Source organism: Salvelinus namaycush, chromosome 8 (assembly GCF_016432855.1).
Source record: "Salvelinus namaycush isolate Seneca chromosome 8, SaNama_1.0, whole genome shotgun sequence".
Classification (NCBI taxonomy): domain Eukaryota; kingdom Metazoa; phylum Chordata; class Actinopteri; order Salmoniformes; family Salmonidae; genus Salvelinus; species Salvelinus namaycush.
Window position 1 is genome coordinate 7239235 of NC_052314.1, and position 24708 is coordinate 7263942.

The window sequence follows — 24708 nt, forward strand, 5'->3', positions numbered from 1 at the left end:
CAGCGATTACAGCCTTGAGTCTTCTTGGGTATGACGCTACAAGCTTGGCACACCTGTATTTAGGGAGTTTCACCCACTCTGCAAATCCTCTCAAGCTATGTCAGGTTGGATGGGAAGCGTCGCTGCACAGCTATTTTCAGTTCTCTCCAGAGATGTTAGATCGGGTTCAAGTCCGGGCTCTGGCTGGACCACTCAAGGACATTCGGAGACTTGTCCCGAAGCCACTCCTGCGTTGTCTTGGCAGTGTGCTTAGGGTCGTTGTCCTGTTGGAAGGTGAACCTTCACGCCAGTCTGAGGTCCTTAGCGCTCTGGAGCAGGTTTTCATCAATGATCTCTCTATACTTTGCTCCGTATATCTTTCCCTCAAGCCTGACTAGTCTCCCAGTCCCTGCCTCTGAAAAACATCCCCATACAGGGGTGGGCAACTCCAGTCCTCAAGGGCCTGATTGGCATCACACTTTTTCTCCATACCTAGCCAACACAGCTGATTAATCAAATTACATTCTAAACTGAAGATCATGATTAGGTCATTATTAGAGTCTGGTGTGTTAGCTGGGGCAAAACTCTGACACCAATCCAGCCCTCGAGGACTGGAATTGCAAACCCCTGCATAGCATGATGATGCCACCACCATGCTTTACCATACAGATGGTGCCAGGTTTATTCCAGACGTGACTCTTGTCATTCAGGCCAAAGAGTTCAATCTTGGTTTCATCAGACCAGAGAATCTTGTTTCTCATGGTCAGAGTCCTTTAGGTGCCTTTTGGCAAACTCCAAGCGGGCTGTCATGTGACTTTTACTGAGGAGTGGCTTTCGTCTGGCCACTCTACCATAAAGGCCTGATTGGTGGAGTGCTGCAGAGATGGTTATCCTTCTGGAAGGTTCTCCCATCTCCACAGAGGAACTCTGGAGCTTTGCCAGAGTGACCATCGGGTTCTTGGTCACCTCCTGACCAAGTCCCTTCTACTCAGATTGCTCAGTTTGGCCGGGCGGACAGCTCTAGGAAGAGTCTTGGTGGTTCCAAACTTCTTCTATTTATGAATGATAGAGGCCACTGTGTGCTTGGGGACATTCAATGCTGCATACATTTTTTGGCACCTTTCCCCAGATCTGTGCCGACACAATCCTGTCTCGGTGCTTTACGGACAATTGCTTTGACCTCATGGCTTGGTTTTTGCTCTGACATGCATTGTCAACCGTGGGACCTTATATAGACAGGTGTGTGCCTTTCCAAATCATGTCCAATCAATTTAATTTACCACAGGTGGACACCAATCAAGTTGTAGAAAACAACTCAAGGATGATGAATGTAAACAATATGCACCTGAGCTCAATTTCGAGTCTCATAGCAAAGGTTCTGAATACTTATGTAAATAAGGTATTTCTGTTTTTGTTTTTTTTATACATTTGCTAACATTTCTACAAACCTGTTTTCACTTTGTCATTATGGTGTACTGTGTGTATGTAACCGATGTGAAATGGCTAGCTAGTTAGCGGTGGTGCGCATTTAATAGTGCTTCAATCGGTGACGTCACTCGCTCTGAGACCTTGAAGTAGTTGTTCCCCTTGCTCCGCAAGGGCCGCAGCTTTTGTGGCGCGATGGGTAATGATGCTTCGTGGGAGGCAGTTGTTGATGTGTGCAGAGGGTCCCTGGTTCGAGCCCAGGTAGAGGCGAGGAGAGGGACGGAAGCTATACTGTTACATCTAGATTGATGAGGATTTATTTTTTATTTTTATCCATTTTAAAATAAGGCTGTAACGTACATTTTTGGGGGGAAAAGCCAAGGGTTCTAAATACTTACCTGGTAAAATAACGGATAAATATAAATAAAAAATATATAACTTTCCGAATGCATTGTATTTGAAAATACATGTATTTTAATTAAATAAATTAAAAAGTATTTTTTTATCCTAAAAATAATTAGTAATAGTGTTTTGTAATTTTTGCCCATTCCTGTGTGTTCCTCTGTTTCCTGATTGAGTATAGTAACAGTTGAATTTGCATACACGTAGGCTACAGTAAGTGTGAAGATCTGTGTGTGAAAGAGAACAAATGCATGTGTTGTACTTGCATCTACACTCTTAAAAATAAAGGTGCAAGTTGGAACCTAATAAGGTTCTTGAGAGCGATAGCATAGGGGAACCTTCAGAGTCTCTGAAGAACCATTAAATGGGATGGTTATTTGAAGAACCATAAAAAAAATCCCAAACCAGAAACATTTCGTCCCTCCAGGACCGGAATTCAATCGACTTATTTGCATATTTCCCAGGGTGCCTTTCGAGTGAATTTTAGAATTGCCAGAACTACCCATGTTTGTTGGTTGTTGCATTCTTTAATTTTCACCACATGAGATCATAACTGAATATGTTGTCATTCAAATTAAATTATTGAAGACAATAGAATACATTTTTCATAAGGCCTTATTTTGAGGGCCTAGTTTTACCCTAATACAGTGGCCTAAAACTCATAGTTTACAGGCCACATAAGGCCTGCAAGTCACATTATGCTGCATTGCAAAGTAATTAGGGTTGTGACAATACCAGTATCGCAATATATATATATTCAAAAAAAGAATGAAAACACGAAGCAGACCTAACTCTTTGGTCGATTCCCACGGGGGACAAGTACAGAAAAAAGTATGTAAATGTATGCACTCACTACTGTAAGTTGGATAAGAACGCCTGCTAAAATGTAAAAATGTTTTTTTTGTAGCAGCCGCACCACATTATGGAGAGGAGGTTGCTGGAAGCCAACCTGTTGCAAGGCAGGCTGAACAATCGAGGCGTGAAACTTACTAACAATGGCGTCGTGCTGAGACGTGGTCTTTATCTACACTGACAGGAGGACCTTATACACAAAGATTTTTATAACTAACCCATACTTTATGTACAAAACATTATGAACACCTGCTCTTTCCATGACATAAATTGACCAGTTGAAAGATATGATCCCTTATTGAAGTCACTTGTTAAATCCACTTCAATCAGTGTAGATGAAGGGGAGGAGACAGTTTAAAACCTCTACGGGATCGGTCCCTCCACGGGACGGTTGTGCTAACGTAGGCTAATGTGATAAGCATGAGGTTGTAAGTAACAAAAACATTTCCCAGGACATAGACATATCTGATATGGGCAGAAAGCTTAAATTCTTGTTAATCTAACTGCACTGTCCAATTTACAGTAGCTATTACAGTGAAAGAATACCATGCTATTGTTTTAGGAGAGTGCATAATTATGAACTTAAAAATGTATTAATAAACCAATTCGGAACATTTGGGCAGTCTTGATACATCATTTCGGACAGATATGCAATGGTTCATTGGATCCGTCTAAAACTTTACACATAAACTGCTGCCAAAATCTAAATTGTGCCTGGGCTGGAATAATACATTATGGCATTTCTCTTGCATTTCAAAGATGGTAAAAAAAAGAACGTTTTTTTTCTTTGTATTAACTTTTACCAGATCTAATGTATTATATTCTCCTACATTAATTTCACATTTCCACAAACTTCAAAGTGTTTTCTTACAAATGGTATCAAGAATATGCATATCCTTCCTTCAGGTCCTGAGCTAAAGGCAGTAAGATTTGGGTATGTCATTTTAGGCAAAAAAAAATGTAATGGTCCGATCCTTTTAAAGAAGGATTTCTAAGCCTTGAGACAGTTGAGATATGGATTGTGTATGTGCGCTATTCAGAGGGTGAATGGGAAAGAAAGAAATATTTAAGTGCCTTTAAGGGGCGTAAGGTAGTAGGTGCCGGGCACACCGGTTTGTGTCAAGAACTGCAACACTGCTGAGTTTTTCACGCTCAACAATTTCCCATGTGTGTCAAGAATGGTCCACAACTCAAAGGAAATCCAGCCAACTTGACACAACTGTGGGAAGCATTGGAGTCAACATGGGTCAGCAAACAAGGTCCTCAGGACCCCAAGAGGTACTTTATGATTTGTTGATTATTTTAATCAACTGTGTAGTACTAGGTCAAAAATGTGCACCCCTGTCTGATTCTTGAACTGTACTACAAGTGGGGGAAAGAAATGTCTACCCTTATCTTCTTCCCTTCCTCTCTCCTTCTTACATAGCATCTCCATGGGACTGGAGTCACTGGACAGCCACCCTAGGACACTGACACTTTCCAGAGCAATATAAGACAGTTCAGTCTTACAACCTTGTGATCATTAGAAACCAAAACACTGGGCCCAAAATGGCGGATCCCTCTATCTCTGTTGTTCACTGCAGTAATGAACCAGATATTCCACTGTGACTGCTGAATTATACATAAAGGGCAGAGATCTATTCAAAAGGCACACGCACAAACAGTACCTCACGTGTACCTGCTCGTCGAACATCTCATTCCAAAATCCTGGGCATTCGCTACACTAAACTCAGCAAAAAAAGAAACGTCCCTTTTTCAGGACCCTGTCTTTCAAAGATAATTCGTAAAAATCCAAATAACTTCACAGATCTTCATTGTAAAGGGTTTAAACACTGTTTCCCATGCTTGTTCAATGACCCATAAACAATGAATGAACATGCACCTGTGGAACGGTCGTTAAGACACCGTTACCAACAAATACTTATTTTCCACCATAATTTGCAAATAAATTCATTAAAAATCCTACAATGTGATTTTCTGGATTTTTTTCTCATTTTGTCTGTCATAGTTGAAGTGTACCTATGATGAAAATTACAGGCCTCATCTTTTTAAGTGGGAGAACTTGCACAATTGGTGGCTGACTAAATACTTTTTTGCCCCACTGTATATTACAGAAAATATTTATTCTGTCTTAAATTACATTGATGTCTCTTATAACTATGTTGCAAAAAGGCACCACTTTCTCTCATTTTTTAAGTCTTCATTTTCTAAAATGGATGCAACAACTCTTGAATGATACAGTATATCTAACACATCGAACACAAAAGATATATCACTCAACGTTGACAACCATGCTCATGAAATATCAATATAAATGAGTGAAGACTTTGTGAAAGTAATTAAAGGTAATTTGACATCATGAAAGTGCCCAAGCAGAGACAGTAGAGGACCAAGTGGGCTACTAACATGAAGCAATTCTCTAAAGCCCATCTCTTACTTTAATAGCACAATCCACAATAACAAACACAGGCCAGTCAAATCTCTCAGGGATTCCTTTTCACAGAGGAGATACAACATAAATGCCACATTTAACTTATGCCTAAGCAACAAGGTTGTAACCTCTGTGTTATGTAACTATCATCGCATTGCTTTTAGCCTGGTCCTAGATCTGATTGATTTTCTCTTCAACCCCAGGTTTAGGGTCGAAGAAGGTGTACGTGGTTGAGTTTAACAGGAAGACCTGAAGGGGGAGATGGTCACAGTATGAGGATGTTCCAGAAGCAGACACAGCTAGTCTGCTCACCAGACATCCTGAATCACACTCAGGCCCACGCACACTGTCTGGTCCCTGGGGATGTAGTGTTTTCCCCATGGGAACCTGACCTGAGGAGATATGGTCTGGGGAGAGTGGTCTCCGGAATGGAGACACGAGATTCACTGACCGGTATGGCAGGTGAGGTTGTATCTATGGGTCTAGAGATGATTCACTGACATGTATGGAAGGTGAGGTTGTATCTATGGGTCTAGAGATGATTCACTGACAGGTATGGAAGGCGAGGTTGTATCTATGGGTCTGGAGATGATTCAATGACAGGTATGGAAGGCGAGGTTGTATCTATGGGTCTGGAGATGATTCACTGACAGGTATGGAAGGCGAGGTTGTATCTATGGGTCTGGAGATGATTCACTGACAGGTATGGAAGGCGAGGTTGTATCTATGGGTCTGGAGATGATTCACTGACAGGTATGGAAGGCGAGGTTGTATCTATGGGTCTGGAGATGATTCACTGACAGGTATGGAAGGCGAGGTTGTATCTATGGGTCTGGAGATGATTCACTGACAGGTATGGAAGGTGAGGTTGTATCTATGGGTCTGGAGATGATTCACTGACAGGTATGGAAGGTGAGGTTGTATCTATGGAGATGTGTTCTTGTCAGCAGCTAGACTATTATATTGTCTGTGAGGGTAATGACTCAGGATCTGAGAAATAGAGCTGGGACAATACCATTATCGCAATACCGGTTAGTATAATGGAACGGAAACAAAACACAAAGCGGAATTAACTTCTTTAGGAAAACAGCCCTAATGTTGGGAACAAACATCATTATGTTGTTATCCAGTCACATTTATTTTCCAAGCTATAGCACACAATATTTTACATACAGCAGGTTTTTAAAGGACCGAATAGTTAGGTCTGCTTCGTGTTAAAAAAAATTGCTATGGGAAAAATATTGCGATACTGCTATCATCACAGCCATACTGAGAACTTTCACCCTTTTTATTTCAGTAATGCTCAAAGTTACTGCTGATGGGCTCACATAAAGGTACGATGGAGGAAAGTAGGAACTGTAAACAAGACCAGTGTGTTTCACTATATGTTGCACACTAAGCTGAGTTCTGTCTCTGCCCCTGCAGCAGACAGTGGGAAGGGGCTCCAGGTGCTGCTGTGGAATGGGAGGCTGATGCAGGTGCATAGTGACTCTAGCTGTGTGGATCCCTGCATCTCAGCATGAGCGGATCATCAGGGAGCTCCAGCGAATTCCTCCGCTGCCATGACAATTCGCTCTGCGTCCACACCACAGTGCTGTCCATCAGCAGGAGGACCATGCCATTGTCCAATCATGCTGCCATGGCCACTGAGGGTTCCGCCTACTCACCTGTGTAGTCTGAGAGGGAGGGGCCAGAGAGGGAGGGGCTAGAGAGGAAGGTGGACCTCCAGTTGTAGAGCTCAAAGACACGAAAGAGGTTGAACCTGATACATCCACCTCTTCTTCATCCCTGTTGGAGGATGAGGCAGGCGCTGTCAACCTGTTGGCCAGCACAGAGCTCTGTCCCCTGGACAAGCTGGTGACAGAACAGGGCCGACCCGCCTGGAAGTACTAGAGAAGCCTTCCAGAGCCCCAGCACAGACAGCCAGATATTGAGTACCCTCAGCTAAAACTGCTGACTGATTCACTATGCACAACCTGATACTGGGCACATCTATAATGTTGCCTAGTCACTTTACTCCTACCTATATGTAAATAGCTACCTCGTACCCCTGCACATCAACTCGGTACTGGTACTCCCTGCATATATCCATGTTATTTTTTACATTTTTCCCACTTGGACTTTTATTTATACATCACAAAAACCACCACACCCGATATACACCATGTTATTTTTGACTCATTGTTATTCACTGTGTATTTATTCCTTGTCACTTTTTATTTTACTCTGCATTGTTGGAAAAGGACCCATAAGTAAGTATTTTACTGTTTGTCTACACTGGTTGTTTATGAAGCATGTGAAAAATACAATTTGATTTGAGCTGTATGCTGAAAATGCAGTAATGTAAAACTGATGATTATACAAACCAAAACTAAGTACAACATGCATGGTTCAACCATAAATATGATTACATCTGTTGATTTGTCAGGGAAAGTACCCAAAAATTCCAGTCCACGAAAACGATCTACCCTGACATTAAGATCAGTGGCTCACCCAATCACAGCTCAGCGTTTCACCCACTTCCTGGTTGTGAGAGGAGAAGCGTGACCATCAGGGGTGTGTTTTGCCTGACAGACTCCAGACCTCACGGTCACAACTGTTTATATATATTAAGGTTTTGTCTATCAGATATGAATCTTGTGGAGTATATGTATTAAACATTCGATTGAGAGTTGTTGAGTTGACAAGAAAAACTGTGCCATAAACTAAATGATCATTGATATAAAATATATACTTTATTATACTGATATGACAAAAAAAAAAAAAAATCTTTACATGATGTGTTTGGATAGACATTTTACATACAAAATTGAATATAAAAATAAAATCATGATTCAATCATCAAAATATGGCTTCTCATTTAGCAGCAAATTAATAACACTATCACTCTAACGCGACATTTCAACAGAAAACGATAGTATGACGTGAAAATATGTACGTAAACATTCAGGTTGGGCAGTTTTGTTATTGTTAGCAGAAAGGTCATGGGGATTGGTCAGGGGTGAGAGGTTAGAGGTGAAATGTGAGGTTCATGCTCTCTCCTGCATTAATGCGTACTACCCGGGTCTGTTGCTGTGAGTCCTGCGTTCCTGCAGTAATTTTATAGGTACCTGGAGACACCTCAATATGGAAATCCTCAGGTGATGACTGTGCCTGTAGAAACACAGGCATAGCTTAGTATCTCAACCACAGGAGTATGACAAGAAATGCCATTTCAAATGGCATGTTTTTGTTGACTTTCCCATTTGAATATATGGGCTCTGCCCTACAATTCTAAATGTACAATATGGCTTTATGACAGCTTGTTGCACTGAAAGGCTGTAACTTTGCCTCACATGTTTCCTGGTCTGCAGTGAGGTCCCTGGGTGTTGGTGAGATTGAGAATGGTATCTACACACATGGGTTCTCTCATTTTCCATAGGCTCTGTCTCCGACATGTAAAAGTTCTGTAATACAAACATATTTATCTAGCACTGACAAAAGCATGCACAAAGTAAGGGCAGTAGAATTGGTTTGGAGCACATACCTTGCATTGATATGTTGTCTGTGCCATGAATTCAGCTATGGTCTCAAAAGCATCATCCAGGCTTGTGTGGGCTGAGTCTCCCTGAACCTGAATATGGACAGTTGGACATCAAAGTGGCAATCAGCAGTAGAAACAATAACAAAGAGCTATAGATGCAAGGACTCACCACCGATGCTACCAAATGTATAGTTTAACCATGTTGAGTCTATATAGTGTTTTAGATTTACTTTGTTGTAAACATTGGAGTTAAACAAACTTATATTATAAGGGGCGGCAGGTAGCCTAGTGGTTAGAGCATTTGGCCAGTAACCAAAAGGTTGTTAGATCGAATCCCCGAGCTGACATGGTCAAAATCTGTCGTTCTGCCCCTGAACAAGGCAGTTAACCCACTGTTCCTAGGCCTCAACAAGGCAGTTAACCCACTGTTCATAAGCCTTCATTGTAAATAAGAATTTGTTAACTGACTTGCCTAGTTAAATAAATAAATATATATTTTGGGTTCTGATAGGGTACGACAGTTGAACTAAGCTCATATAAAGTGGGAATATGTAACTTTTTGGGCAACCCGGCCAAATTCATAATAGAAATGTGAGTTATAGATCTAACATTTTACTTGAAAGCAAGTCTAAGAAGCAGTAGATCTGTTCTATGTGCGCTATTTCTATGCTTCCCGTTCTTAAATGTTTTGTACACCAGCTTCAAACACAATATTTTTAGTTGTGGAAAATATATTTCACAGCGGTTTAGACGAGACAATGATTCTCTACACTATATCAGCTTATTTTGTGACAAACTGAAATTAGGCAAACAATTAGTTTTAGCAACCAGGAATGGTCGGATCAATTTCTGCATAGTGCAACTTTAAATTATATTCTTCAAGAATCAAAGGGGTACATATCCTTAATTTATTAGTCAAAAAATTATTGTAGCAATTGCATGAGACAAATTAGATAAATTCCCAAAATGCCCCAGTGCTTCACATAGTACAAAGAAACCAGAGAAAACAAGATAGCTGACATAAAGACTGCACGGTTCCATGCGCGCAATAATACAATTGTTGTGGATAGTCAAATTAATATAATAGTTCGTTTAAAACGTTTACATGCATACTTTGCATGAATAACTATGTCCCTAATAAATCTGTATACAATACATGGTACATCTGAAATCTGGCTACTGATGGGACTTTTTATAAATGCACAAAATCGCCAACAAAACAAACGTTCTACCACAGTGACCATGTTATTTTTACTAAGACTATCTGATTCCGAGTTCGGACAAATAAAGTTCGCATGTGACAACCATTTTTAAAATGCATACTTTCAGTGAACTCACTCCACTCGCACAGAAGGGGAAGTTTGCGGTGAGGGTGTTAGCACATGCGCATATCAAATATTCACGACTGGAACGCCGACTAAAGTGTTGAGATGTCCTAATATTTCGAAAGATTAAAATACCTGGTTTTCTGTGCAATCTGCGTATGCTTACTTCGATTATGACCTTACGCCGATTAAGATAAACATAGTATGGTGTTTACATGACTAACGCCATACTCGGCCATAATAAATGTAATATCGAATTAATAGTGTGCATGTAAATGTACTCAATTACACATAAGCCTACCTCCTCACTCACGGCGTTGTCATCCTTTGGTGTTGTACTGGGATACGGATTCGAACTAGACCAGTCTACACTCCGTCTCGAGGCTCTCTCCAGTACTTCTAGGCCGAGTCTGGCGGAGCGGAGCAGGGATAACTCCATCTGCCAGGCGTGCCTCGCTATAGGAAACAACACCGCGGGTCAAATCTCTGCTGTACCCATTCACCGGCAAACAACCCTCTTATGACAAGAAAATTATTGTAGAATAACGTAAACATAACGCTGACGTCACAATCTCCATTGCTTTGTGCACGCAGATTTGACAGAGCACGAGCAGCAATGCAAAACAGGCAGTGAGCACTCGAGTAGATCCCTAAATTCGAGAATATGTTGAACACGAATTCCCATCCAATCATACTAATTTGTGTGGACGAGAAACAATGTATTCACAGAAAGCTACTTACCAGAAAACTTACGCCCGTTTAAATTACTTTTGCGCGCACTAAATTTGCTTTAAAGATTGTCGTCACATTTCCGGTGTAGGGCGCCGCCTTTATAATCTGGATTGACTAGATCCCGCTCCGTCTCTCACCAAATTAATCCTTTATTCTGGCGTTGTGTCAAAATATTTAATTAATTCAAATATGTTATTCAAAAATGGGCATTGCTCATGGCCAGAATCAATGTGCTGTGAAATGGTTACTTACACTGCCGGATGTAATCATGTCTCGATTAAAAATAGTTTTTCCATTAGTGACTCTTTTAGGTTGTTTTGGTAATGTAACAGAGACATCAAATACAAAAACTACAAATGTACGCCTACTTCATTATAACAGAAAATCCAGGTTATTAAAATAACTTCAGTCATGACCCGCAAACTGTATTTGACTCACCCGTGGTCACAAACCAGGTCCTGCAAAACTATTTGTACAGGTTGACCTAGCCAAACACTGACACCTCATGCATCCTATTATCCTGACAGTTATTTGGTGGATTCAAGGTAACTTGTAGATCAGCGATTCTGTCCAGGCCAATTGCAATGTCTCAAACACACCTTTATTAGCCAAATCAGATGTGTACATGCTGGTTGGAACTAGTCTCCACACCCTGTAACTACAAGGACCAAGGTTGTTGACAAGTGTGACAAAGGCATTGTTCAATGCAGCAAATCAATCCATTCTGTTCCTTTGACATATTTTACCCAACAATGTGTGAGCTAAGCTTCAGGCAACATTTACATCTTCGACAGACCACAAGACAAGTCGATCCCATTTATACAGTTTATTCGAAAAACACTGACAGGAGCTTATGCCATCAGCACACAGGCTCCTCCCACTGCTTTGATCTTCTCCTCTGCCCGTCGGCTGAAGAACTTTGCCTTGACGATCACAGGCTGCTTGGGCAGCTTGCCTTTGCCCAGCACTTTGAAGTAGCCCTGTGGGGAGCGACAGAACCAACATTAACCAACACATCTACACACTTTTTTTGGGGCCTACCTTCCCACAAAGTCTGTCCTACATGCCATTGCCATGTAGTTACTCAAGTTTAATCTGCAAAACGAGTGACCCCAAAATGACAGGCAGCAGATCTTGAAGACATACATGGTTCAAATTACCACTACCACAATCTCTATCCCCTTGATAAAACAGCACAGCAGCTACTGCAGTAATGGTGTTTCCACTAGGATCTTTTTCTCCAGCTGTAGTGGTAAGGGTAGCGGGTCGTTAATACCCATCGAAATCTGTCTGTTTGCATGGACTGTATCTCAATCCATCCGCCTATGTCGGCCTTCTGCGGTGGAAGAGATACAGGGCCGTTTGTCAGACCAGGAAACATCCCGACAATCGGTCTTCTCACAAAAACGTCTATAGCGTCTGAACAGTTTGCCCTATAAACTAATGTGACCACTCTGGAAAGATGACTCACGAAAACTATGGCGTTCTCCATTTTGCTCTACGACCCCCACAAGAGTCACGGGACTCGTCGGAAGTCGGTACTGCTGATCTGCTAACTTCTGTCTGTAGCATCCAAACAGTTTGGGCTACACAGTAACAGGACCCCACCATCGAAAGGTGAGACTTTCACAAACATATCGTTTGTTTTGCTCTAGGACGCCCACAAGCCTCATTTGATGTTAGCCCGGTACCAGTTACATTTATAGAAGTACTTTAGTGCAATGTTCCCTCTAAGCTGCGCGTCTGCCCAGCTCCCCCAGGACTTCCAGCACAAGAAATTTCAGCCTGCGCAGAGAAGCACAAGATTGAACTTCACTCAACTTTCTAGAGTTTACCCCGTTATTTAACACTATCAACATTTCCCTTCACTGTGGGAATTGTGATCAAATCAACACAATATTAGCCATTCAATGCAACATACCGAAATGAAACTAACTATGTGGTGGCAAGGGTAGCTTTTGTTGTAGGCAGAATGCATCAGAGTAGGATTCTATTGCATTGATAACTCAGGCCCGTACTCTACAGACTGGCGCTCCATAACCAATCAGAGCTGCAGTAGGCCTATTTGCAAATAGACCATTGCCATATATGGATCTGTGCCACTCACTTTGAACTGGACTGTGTTTACAGCATGAGAGGTTGTGAGTAGATGCGCTTGTTGAGATCAAAGCAAGAGCTGCATGTAGCAACATGTGCACGTTTGTTCATATCCTTTGCTAGTTAGTGAGTTATTAGCCCAGTTATAGATAATTCTTAGTCAGCAATGGGGGAGTGCTTGTAGGAAGCAATCTTTGAAAAGTGAGTCAGGTAAAATAGCTTTTTTTCCTACTTAAAGGGGCAGAGTTGTATTTTGAGACAGGCTTGAATAAGATATGTAGCTAATAGGCAGCGGGTAGCATAACTTGTCTGATTCTCTGTAATAATGGTATGGGAATAATGATTAATTTTATTTTGTAAAGTGGTTTCTTGCATCAAACACCACAGTATAATTTCTCATTATGATCATTATGATCAAATAGCCACAATACCTTACTTGACCACTGTTAAAAATAACTTAACAGGTACAGCCTCAGTATTCACAGTAAACGCACAGCGGAAATTGCTGAATTTTCACAACTTCAGCAGACCTGAAATTTGATCAGCGGCAGATTTTTTTTGAGGGAACATTGCTTTAGTGTCGGGGTTATATATGGGTAAAAATACAACATTTTAATATTTCTTAGATATAGGACAGACACTTCAAAACAAACTTCTTTACAATATATATTTTTTAACTATCTGTTTCGCTATGCATGAATACGTTATTCAATGCATTTCTATGGGCTAATAGCAGCAAGGCCAAATTCAACGTCTCATTAAAAAAATTATACTTACAGCAGTCCTAAAATTCAAAATCAAATGGTCATACCAAGGATCATTTGGCCATCTTAAAACAATTCCATATGTTAGCCAGAAATATATATATTTGTAAAAAATTACATTATTTGCAGCAGTGGCAACAATATAGCAGCGGTGGGCAGCCACTGCTAAATGAATATAGGGGAAACACTGAACACAGCTCCTTTCACACCAATGTCAGTCAAAGATTCCATGCCATCAAAGCCAGCATGGCTACAACAAACTAGATTAAAAAATATATATATATTGACACCCTTGAGCAAGCGGTCAGGAAGCCAATATGTTTCTCAACAACAGCAGGGGGCTGTCATCTGTTTAGGGATCTTATTATGGACTTTTTATAGCAGTTCATTTTGAACAACCAGCTAGTACGCAAGCAAGCTCCCAACATGCCTACATTTAAAGATAAATATTCTGTCCGATAGAGGGTAAAGGCCAAGAGCTCCCGCACAAACCTGGGTCTAGAACAGTCTAGGCTAGTTTCAGCCGATGACTGAGGTTAGGTCAGTAAAACCTGTGCTGGGGCTCATAAAGCCATTTACTGTTGCATGAGTGCTGACTGTTATGGAAAATAATTTGTCCTACTTGTGGAAAAACCAACATCCTTATCAGGGGTGGCTAACCCTCCTGAAGACTACTTGAACATGTCCAGCAAGAAAAACTCATTTTAGTTTTCAGTTCACTTTATATATGGTCAATTGATTTGTTTGTAACAATGTATGACACTTGTAACGGTCCATGTGGCCGATTGACCTATGAGAGGACCAGTCGGTGAATAGGAACAGTCTTCACTCTGAGAGAACTCTAGCACACCAAGACAATGGTGTTTGTCAAGATGAGACTCTTGAGTCTCTGGCTACATCACTCACTGTGTGGCATACTGAACCCCACCATAGCAGTCAGCCACTAACCAGGCCTATGATTACCTTAATCAGATGTGTTAGAACAGAACTGAAGAAAAGGCCTGTAGAAAAAGCCATTACAACAACTGTTTTCCATTAACTGTATGAATCAGCAACTTCCATCTGGGACCAGACATACTGTCCTGTTGGGAAGATACTTACAGCGCGCACAGCATCAATGATGGGAGCGGGGCCCTCAGGCTTCTTGGCGTAGTTGAGCCTGGTCTGCTCGCTCACCAGCGTCCACAGCTTGTCGAGGTTGACAGTGGGGCAGTGCACCGTGTTCCTTTTGAGATGGTAGTGTCTCATACCCACCTTACCAAAGTAGCCCGGGTGGCTGTGGAGGCACAGAGGAGACCAGAAAGGTGATATATCAAACACATTGTGTTACACCAATTGTTACTGGTGATGAAGCTGAAAGTAAACAGTTCAGTCTTAGGACCTCTACAATACATTGACGGCAAACTAGGTCCAGGAGAGATACTTGTGTAGTTTAATGAGACAGATCTAGATTCAAACCTAAGAGATCTCTTTTGGCAGTAGTATGGGAGACATCTACACACCCCCCCCCTCCCCCTTTGAGTGTTATAGTGTAAAGACAACAGCTCTCCCACACCACATGTCCCTGCAAGAATTACCGTAGTACCAGTAAACAGCATTTTTCACTGTTAGCCAAATTGAAAATGAATGGCTTAAAATATCCACACATTTGAGAAAAATTGCATTAGTTAAGTGTGCAACACTGCAATATGGTTTAGATGAGAAGCTCCTGTATCATTTGAATTTCTATCCTTTGTTTGTGTGTGTATATACACACACACTTTGGTATTCACGGTATGCTAATAGCTGTACTCACACCAAATCCACCCTTAAAGTTGCACTAAACACAAATCACTCTGCCATTTCCTGGTTAATGAAACAAACAGTGCACCTAATTTCAGTTAATGTGACAAAATAAGACCGTTTAGTGTTGAGAATCATTGTACCATCTAAACTGCTGTGAAATATATTTCCCATAATCAAAAATTGTTTCTTTCATCTGATTGAAATTGTTGTACAAAACCAAAAGACAGACACCAAAAAAACTAAACTTTAAGGGAAGCATAGAAATAGTGCACATAGAAAAAAATCAACCACTTTTTAGACTTGCTTTCAAGTCAAATGATAGATCTATAACCCACATTTGTATCCGAATTTGGGTCAGATTGCCCAAAAAGTTGCATATTGCTACTTTATAACAGTTTGCCATGATGATAATGTAATCAACAGAAGAGATCTGAAGCGGTAGGCCAGCAAATCCATCAGCTATAAGTACCTGACTATTTCCTTATAGGTAAAGCATTTAATAGTAACTTTACCAGAAGCACAAAATGAAAGTGATGAGGGATGATTTCATCCCACAACCTTCAGTAATGTGAGCAAACTACTATGTATTGGACATATAGATGTGTTGGCAACAATGTATGACACTTGTAACTGCCCATGTGGGTGACTGGCCTATGAGAAGGCCAGTCGGTGAATAGGAACAGTCTTCGCTCTGAGAGAACTCTAGCACACCAAGACAATGGTGTTTGTCAAGATGAGACTCTGAGTCTCTGACAATCACTCACTCCTAAACAACATTGATAATGTTTTCTTACTACTGAAGCCACCAAACAATGCAGTGTAGGCTTACTGTAAGATATGCTGAATAGTGTCACACTGAACCAGACAAGGTAAAAGTGCTCTCTCTACTCACTATTTGTCAAAGTTAATTCTGTGGTGATGCATGCCACCAGCATTACCACGACCTCCAGGATGCTTCCTGTGCTTGCCTAGGAAGAGAAACGACAGTTGTCACATCTTGTAATAACTTACATTATAAACACACAAGTATCACCAATGTTGACTATGCTCAACTCACCGATACGACCATGTCCGTGGCTTACGTGCCCTCGGAGCTTCCTGGTCTTGGTCTTCTTGGTGGGCTGCAATACATCATTTGAGGTTAGCAAACTAGGTAGCAACACAGTCATGATTGGCCCACCAGTAGGCGACCTTTTTTAGCCAAGCATGTCATGTCAACCACCAAACAGAAGACTTCACAACCTGGTCAATAATCAAATAGAAAAATATACACCTAGGCATAATGCGCTCGAGCCTCATCTTTGCTCTCCCCCTACCTTACCCCTGCCAGGTAACGTTACCAGCTAAATGACTAGTTAGCTAAAAAGCTAAGCTAGCACAACAGATCTCTGGTCACAATGGCCAAGATTGTAAGTATTACAAGACGCATATAACACATTTTACAAAGTTCCGTGACGTAATGTATGTAATTTACGCCATCGTAATCTCGCCAGTAAACGTGGTTAACTAGTTAGGTTTGAACGGTATGTATCCAACATCGGTGAGTTTTCGCCGATTTACGTTTCTTCACCACATAATCAGTAATAGTGACATGGGAGTGGGACATTGTCTGTCACATATAATACAACTTTACAAATGTGTTTTTTTCTACTCGCAAAACTCAGGATGGACATAGATTTAAGCCCATTTCTACAGCAGGGGTATACATGTAAGTACCTACCATCTTGGAGGATAAATTAAGAGGAACGCGAATTGGAAATCTCACGGTTTTGTACGAGATTTGCAACGCGACACAACTGTCAAAGAACCTACAGCGACATCAGACGGACGGTCCGTGCTATACGGAATTCTCGGGACGTCCCTACCCCGTTGAAGTTTTTTTTTAAATGGTTAGGTGAGGGTTATGGGACGGACAGAAGAAAAAAAATATGTGCGAATACAAGCTGATAAATTGAGAAGTTTATGAATATGAATTGAAACAATGCTATTCATTCCTGAATTAGACTGAATGATATCGCAGTTTGATCCCCAACCAAATCATGATCACACGAAGCTGCAGTAGGCCTATTTATTTATTAGGCTATAACAAAATTTTCTCAGATACCAGTTATCAGTAATTTTTATTGGACAATTTACATCCCAGCTAGCACATAACGTTCTGAGAACCATGTTTCTTAGCGCTTGGCGAGAGCGTAGTTGTCCTATGGTTATTTTGCATACAACCTTCCTACAACTTTCTGGGAATTCTGCAAGATAGCTGCTTCACACTGGGCACACACTGGTTGAATCAACATTGCTTCCACATAATTTCAATTAAATTACGTTGAACCAACTTGGAATTGACGTCTCTATTCTCTCTGCTCACTTGACCTCTGCTGGTCTCTATTCTCTCTACTCACTTGACCTCTGCTGGTCTCTATTCTCTCTACTCACTTGACCTCTGCTGGTCTCTATTCTCTCTACTCACTTGACCTCTGCTGGTCTCTATTCTCTCTACTCACTTGACCTCTGCTGGTCTCTATTCTCTCTACTCACTTGACCTCTGTTGGTCTCTATTCTCTCTACTCACTTGACCTCTGCTGGTCTCTATTCTCTCTACTCACTTGACCTCTGTTGGTCTCTATTCTCTCTACTCACTCGACCTCTGTTGGTCTCTATTCTCTCTACTCACTTGATCTCTGCAGGACTCGAGTGATTTGTAGCTTGTTTTTATTGTTGTCTGAATACAAGACCTGTTTGGGTTATTGCTCTGTCCATCACCGAATCTTTGCAGCAATCACAGGCAACACCTCGATGAGCAACTGCAACAGGAGATAGCCCTTTTCCACCAACTGGATCATGTACAGAACATGTACAGAACATCACCTTCATCTACCAACCACAGTTCAGCAGTGAGCTGGTGAGCACTTCACCATATTTGTTCACTTGAACAATGCTCTTGGACCTTTTCTTGTTTGACTTAATCGGCAGATGTTCTTGGAGTATGTTTGAAATGGCCCCTTATAGCCATTTGTTGTAGAAACAGAAGGCCATCCCACTGGTTAAATCAATGTTGTTTCAAAGAAATTACACTGAACCATCGTGGAATAGACGTTGAATTGACGTCTGTGCCCAGTGGGATGTCACGTGATTCCTTCGGTGTTGTACAAACATTGTTTGTCGACACAACACGTATAAATGTGGGACCATCACTGCTGTTTAGTGGGCCTGTGTGTAATCAGAATACATTTTGTACTGTTCTTTTGTGTGGCCGGAAGCATAATGGAACTACACACTGGTGCAAAGCTATCCATTTGGAAAGAACAGTTCTTTTCAAATGGACGTCTGTTGGTTATTACGATAAGAATGTTTGATTAAATGTTACCGTTAATGTCATGCAAATAACTCCAGGCTTTTTTATTAGCTCAGGAATGATCGGGTGACAAGATGTGCTTTTTGTATTGTGCTTCTATTACCCACATAAAGTCTGGACAGAATATTAAAAGAGATTCCATAACTCAAACCCTTGTTTGTCAGATTTGTCACCATGTACAAGACCTCCAGGATTCTATAAGTCAAACCTTGTTTGTAAGATTTGTCACCAGGTACAAGACCTCCTGGAATCCTTAGTCCTTACTACTACCGCCTCAGTCAAAATTCAGTTATACTGGGACGCTAGCCTTTGAACAAGGCAGATAGCCACTCTAGGTATGAAAATCTTCCCATATCAAATAATGAAGTATTATTATTTTTATTTTTTTGTCAATAAGACTTTTTATTATAAGTTACCGGTTGGGTATTTAATTTGTCTTGTAAAAAGTTGATTCACTGAGTGTACAAAACATTAAGAACATCTGCTCTTTCCATGACAGACTGACCAGGTGAATCCAGGTGAAAGCTATGATCCCTTACTGATGTCACTTGTTAAATCCACTTCAATCAGTGGAATGAAGGGGAGGAGACAGGTTAATGAAGGATTTTTAAGTCTTGAGACATGGAATGTCACAGCATCCCTGTGGAACGCTTTCAACACCTTGTAGAGTCCATGCCCCATGTTCTTAATATTCTGTACACTGTATATCCAAAAGTAATGTATTTTCATCACGACAGGCCATTTTGGGTTAAAAGCTCATTTGATTTGTCTACGTTGAGGTTATCTGGTCACTGAGGGAGAAAACCGGCAGGTTTTTGAGGAGTGTAGCAGTGTCTCTTTTGTAGCAGTGTCTCCCAAAGCCTCAGGCAATCTCCTCTTTGGCTTCCACTGCCCTCTTGAATCAGAGCTATGGTTCCCTGCTCTATCCTCAACAGGGTTGCTTTTCCTGATATGAGGACACATCACAGATCCAGAATCAGTCAGATCAGTCACACCCAGATGCAAACTCTCAGCAGAACCCACAGGAACAGGTCTAGAATCATCCCCGGACCCTGTGGACCAGACTTCACTCTAAGATGGCCATGTAGTGGCTCTTCTCCAGGCCTTCTACAGATCACACCAGAACATTTGCTGTGGTCTCCTCACCAACCCCTGGTCCAGAGGCTACCAGGCAGCCAGGGGCAGATGGACATGGGATGGTACTCAAGGCAGCAGACAGAGCTGGGTTGGGGTTGGGTCGATTTGGCCAGCTGAAGCACATGACGGTGCACAAGGTCCTTCGAGTCAGACGACGTCAAGCACAGGCCACACAGAGGAACAGCAGGAGTTCCAGTTGATTAAACTTCCAGCACAGAGACAGCAAGACCAAGTCTAAGACCAGATACTGCTGTTTGTGTCCAAGTTAACATGTAGGTACCCACCCACAAGCTTTAAAGAGCGTCAGTATAGATTGCATGTGTATGCTTCATCATCAATAATGGTGACAGCAGCTTGAAGATTTGATTGTCCAGCTTTTCACATTTTAACACATTACAACCAAGCTTGTGACATGCTTTTCAATCTACACCCCTACCACTCTCTGACGTGTAGGTGGATTAATATGGAACACTTTGCAGTGCACTGCAAACTCACATGTACAAAACCAGGGTTGTGTTCATTAGGCACAAAATGCAAGAAAAATAGTGAGCTACTGCCTGAACCAATTAGGAACACTTGTTTTTGTTTTCTGTTGCGAAATGTTTTTCAAAGGTGTGCCCTAATGAATACAATCCAGGTACTAATGAGATGCCAGGGGGGAGAGGACGCGTGTAGGGACAATTTTTGCGTCAAACGTTCCTCCAATCAGGGAGGACCACCGTGATACTCTCCCGTCATCTCTTTGCTTCTTTCCTCTCTTCATCCATCAACATCAATCTATCTCATCCCGTCTTCCACTGTCCCGGAGAAAAGGAAAAGCACTACCACTCTTCTCATTAGGTCAGAAACACAGTTCTTCTGTAGTCACACACCCATATTCGTTGCTTAGAAAAGTTTATTGTTGCACTATTGGGACATTGTAGAGGTAAGTGTTATTCTGCTGTCACTATAGTGAATCGCTATAAAAAATATGTTTTACTGTAGACGTCTGTGCATTCTGTCGTCTCGTGGTAACGTGGTAATGTTCGCTGGATGTCATAAATTGTCGTTTTGCTGTCGACTACAATCAGCACCTGGTGGTTTTGTTAATGTAGATGCAGTGCATAGTTCAGGGCATCTTTCGTTATGGTGTTTATGTAGATTCAGGGCATCTTTCAGGGCATCTTTCGTTATGGTGTTTATGTAGATGTAGTGCATAGTCCGGGGCATCGTTCGGTGCTTATGTAGATTCAGGGCATCTTTCGTTATGGCATACCATTGGGACATTTGTTTTGCTACAGTAAACTGGCCTATGGCTGTAGGGATATAAGACTATTGTTAACTGGCCTATAGCGGTAGAGATGTAGTGAGTTGGTCATGTGTCTATCTACCACCCAGGGATCCAGTTCGCTGGCGATGGCAGCGGCGGCCCGCAGGCGCCATGGCAACATGCCCCAAAGGCGGGCGACCTTGTTGCCGCGGGGATTCCAGCGCTCCATGGCCAAACAGGTGACATCGACAGCACCGGAGAGACAGCCCACTGGGAAGACTGAGACTACTGGCCCAAACCTGGTAACCACAGCAGGGGCACCGAGGCAGACAACACAGCAGGTAATACGGGAAAGGGGGGGGGGGGGGGGTAAAAGAGAGAGTGAGAAAGTGGTAGAGATAAGAACCTAGAGCAATGAAGATCTAGAAAGGGGCAGAGGGGGAAATAAAGAATCGGAAGAAATAAAGAATTGTAGAGAAAGTGAGAGATGGCCTTTTTATGTGTTTTTTGCATGGACTTTGAACGAAAGTGTTACACCAATTAGGTTGACAGGAAGTTGAAGTGTTTATCTTACTCTGATTATACTGGTCCATCTTTGTCTGCCTCCCTGTAGCCTGGCACTATTCAGCCCTGTGGGATAGAAATGGGGCCAGGTTGGACATTTATCTGCAAAGCCAAGATGTCCCCCTCATCCTCTCAGCAGCGTCAAAATCACCCTGACCCAAACATTGCTCCTTTGACAGTCTGTCAGACAGAGCCCGTCATACAGAGTTCTCATGGTTGTACCCTAAGATATCATAAAGGAATTAAATACAGTGGTATGCCAAAGTTGCTGCTCTCATAAATGTACTACTTCTCTCCTCAGTATGGGTCCATAGTGGGAAGAACAGAGAGGCTGATGGGAAAGACAGAACCACAGCAGCCTCACTGGAGAGAATCAGGTAGGCCAAGTCAGTTTCAGAAAATAATGACATCCCTTGGATAGTAATGCTCAATCTTGTGTGTTCGCTCAGACCTACGGTGTCCATTTTAGGACAGAACCAACAACTTCCATCGATGTGATTGTCCTAATATGGACACCGTACAAACCAAAACAGGATATTCAAGACAGTGAAGTGAATGCAGATGAAATATTACATAAGGGACTGGTAATTTGCTAGCAACATACATATCAACGAGACCTGTTTGAGACAAGCAGAAACTTAAAGCGAAACTGACAGATATTTCAACTTACTTTTTTAATACTGTAATGAAACAGCAGGGAGCAGGTCTCGAACCCTCGACCTTCTAGCCCGAAGTCCAGCGCGCTATCGACTGTGCCGCAAAAGCATGCTCGAACGGCAGAGTCGATTTCCCCGCTTATGAACTCAGGGTCGTTACACTACTCCCTCCTTTCAAAGAGCGCGTCCTCGCGACTCTACGTCTTACAGGAACGTGCTCACCGGCCAAGCACACGCATTGTCGTGGATGCAAGGTCCGATCACTTCTGACACCAATGTAATGAAACAGCAGGGAGCAGGTCTCGAATCCTCGACCTTCTAGCCCGAAGTCCAGCGCGCTATCGACTGTGCCGCAAAAGCATGCTCGAACGGCAGAGTCGATTTCCGCGCTTATAAACCCAGGGTCGTTACAATACATTGGCATCAAATTAATACATTGGTCTTGTAATATCAACATATTCAAATAACTACAGAGCAAATTGGCCAGTGTTATTTTGTAGCATATTATGTTTAAGACAGGACCTCGTAGACTAAGGCCATTTTCCATATCCTCAGGATCCATCCAGAGTCCCAGAGGATTCTGGGCAGTTCCTGTGTAGCCACTGTGCGTCTGGAGCGTCTGAGGATCAAACTTGACCCCGGACAGTCAGTTGCCCTGTCAATGGTACCGCCACTGGTGTCTTTGGTGTCACTGTTACGCCAACCACACTCAGAGTTGCTGACTGAGGACGCTGCGGCGCCTCTGCCGGCAGTCATTACCCCAGAGGAGCATGTCCAACAGGTACAGACCATAGAGTTGGATAGAGGGCGCACTTGCCACAAAGCCTGCATGCTTTACCATGAAATGTTACCATTGGTGATGATGAAAGGGACTGGTAATTTGCTAGCAACAAGACCTGCAGTGCCATTGAGTACTTTCAACATTTTGAAACAGTCAACTGGGTGGTATTTCCTATGGGTAAACAAGTGATCATAGAATTACATACAAGTCAGCAGGAGGGAACAGCCAATGAATTATAGCCCTGAGCAAACATTCCATTCACTGCATGTGGAAGTAAATCACCAACCTTGGCTTGATGCCTGTTCTGACAGCACACTCCAGATGGCAGTATTTACCGTTTTCAGTTTGTTTACCGACTGCCAACAAACTCCTAGAAGTTGAAAAATAAGTAATTGTCTACTTTAAAATTGCCCTCAATGGTGCTGCCCATGCTGTCAAAGTCATTATGGTAAAGATGCAAAGAATGGCCCTGTATCTACCTCTACAGATTCACCTGGTTCCCCACATATTTTCTCATGTTATGATACAGTGCTACAAATACATTAGTGCTTTAAAAAGTCCTACTCTATTAGACGAGTCAGACGTTTCATTCCTAAATCAGGGTTTAATGTCAATGAGAGTTGCATGAATGGACGTTTCTCAAATTAGGATTCGGCCACCTCGAATCACACTGGGTTAGAGAGGTTACACAGTTACGGTAATTGCCTGGGATTCACCGTTTGAAATGGCTTTCCTCCACGCCCATCAACCAAGCTGACCTGTCCCTGTTCTACATAGAGTAATGTGTTTATTGGCCAATTCTAGAAATGTGACTTTAGATTCCTGTCTGTCTTCTATTTGAAGACAGGGTCCAGTCTGGATTTCCAGCAGAGTTCAACAAACAGAGAAGAGTCATCTGGATCAGAACCAGGGGCCTCAGGGATGGAGCCAACACAAATACAGGGGCCCCTCTGGACTGAACCACCACACCCTCAAGAGAGACCTGCACCCCCATTGCCCCCTATAGGAAAAGCACCAGAATCAGATCTAGTACTCGACTTGGAGTCTGAATGTGAGTCTGAATTGGTTCCAGGTCTGAAATCTGGCTCAGATTCACTGGAAATGGAATCAGACCTGGAGCCAAAGTCAGAACTGAATCTGTCAATGGAGTTAGACCCAAAGTCGGAATCAGAAACAAAACTGGAATCTGATTGGGAGCCTGCAGATGGAGAGGACAGTGAGGGGGGTCATGTGGGGCAGTGCACACCTATCGATGGGTCTATAGTGTCCCAAGAGCAGCCTGAGAACGAGAAAGGGGCAGCAGGGATGGAGAGTGAGGATTTCTGTGCGGTGTGCTTCAATGGGGGCGACTTGCTGTGCTGCGATGGCTGCCCTAAGGTCTACCACCTCTCCTGCCACATACCACCCCTCCGAAGCTCCCCGCTGTATGTATTAAGATGCCATTGTCGGTGTTTATGAACGTTTTATAATGATTTCTTCTAAACATTTTTCCAAATAGAGTTTCACATCCTTTGAATTTTTGTGTATCCCGCACATTTTAGATGTGGAGATACAATTTCAGGAAAATGTGTATTATGCTGTAGTGTAGACCCGGCGCCAAAACGAATCAGTTGGATGTGCCTTTGATTTCCACAGGTGGGCTTGTTTTTTCACG

General features: G+C 42.3%; 2 protein-coding genes and 2 non-coding genes across 4 annotated transcripts; all 4 read right to left on the reverse strand.

The window, feature by feature from the left end:
• Positions 1 to 7802: 7802 nt before the first annotated feature.
• LOC120052348 (A-kinase-interacting protein 1-like) lies at positions 7803 to 11365 on the reverse strand. Its single transcript, XM_038999203.1, has 5 exons — positions 10679 to 11365; positions 10239 to 10393; positions 8616 to 8702; positions 8425 to 8535; positions 7803 to 8242 (listed from the first exon to the last, which is right to left on the reverse strand). The coding sequence occupies exons 2-5, from the start codon at positions 10374 to 10376 to the stop codon at positions 8099 to 8101; spliced, it is 480 nt and encodes a 159-aa protein (XP_038855131.1). The 5' UTR covers positions 10377 to 10393; positions 10679 to 11365; the 3' UTR covers positions 7803 to 8098.
• A 115-nt stretch (positions 11366 to 11480) lies between these two features.
• Positions 11481 to 16499, reverse strand: LOC120052347 (60S ribosomal protein L27a-like). Its single transcript, XM_038999202.1, has 4 exons — positions 16373 to 16499; positions 16208 to 16283; positions 14632 to 14806; positions 11481 to 11649 (listed from the first exon to the last, which is right to left on the reverse strand). The coding sequence occupies exons 1-4, from the start codon at positions 16482 to 16484 to the stop codon at positions 11521 to 11523; spliced, it is 492 nt and encodes a 163-aa protein (XP_038855130.1). The 5' UTR covers positions 16485 to 16499; the 3' UTR covers positions 11481 to 11520.
• LOC120053078 lies at positions 14292 to 14423 on the reverse strand. Its single transcript, XR_005477443.1, has one exon. It is a non-coding gene; the product is annotated as a small nucleolar RNA SNORA3/SNORA45 family (small nucleolar RNA).
• LOC120053077 lies at positions 15938 to 16068 on the reverse strand. Its single transcript, XR_005477442.1, has one exon. It is a non-coding gene; the product is annotated as a small nucleolar RNA SNORA3/SNORA45 family (small nucleolar RNA).
• Positions 16500 to 24708: the final 8209 nt, after the last annotated feature.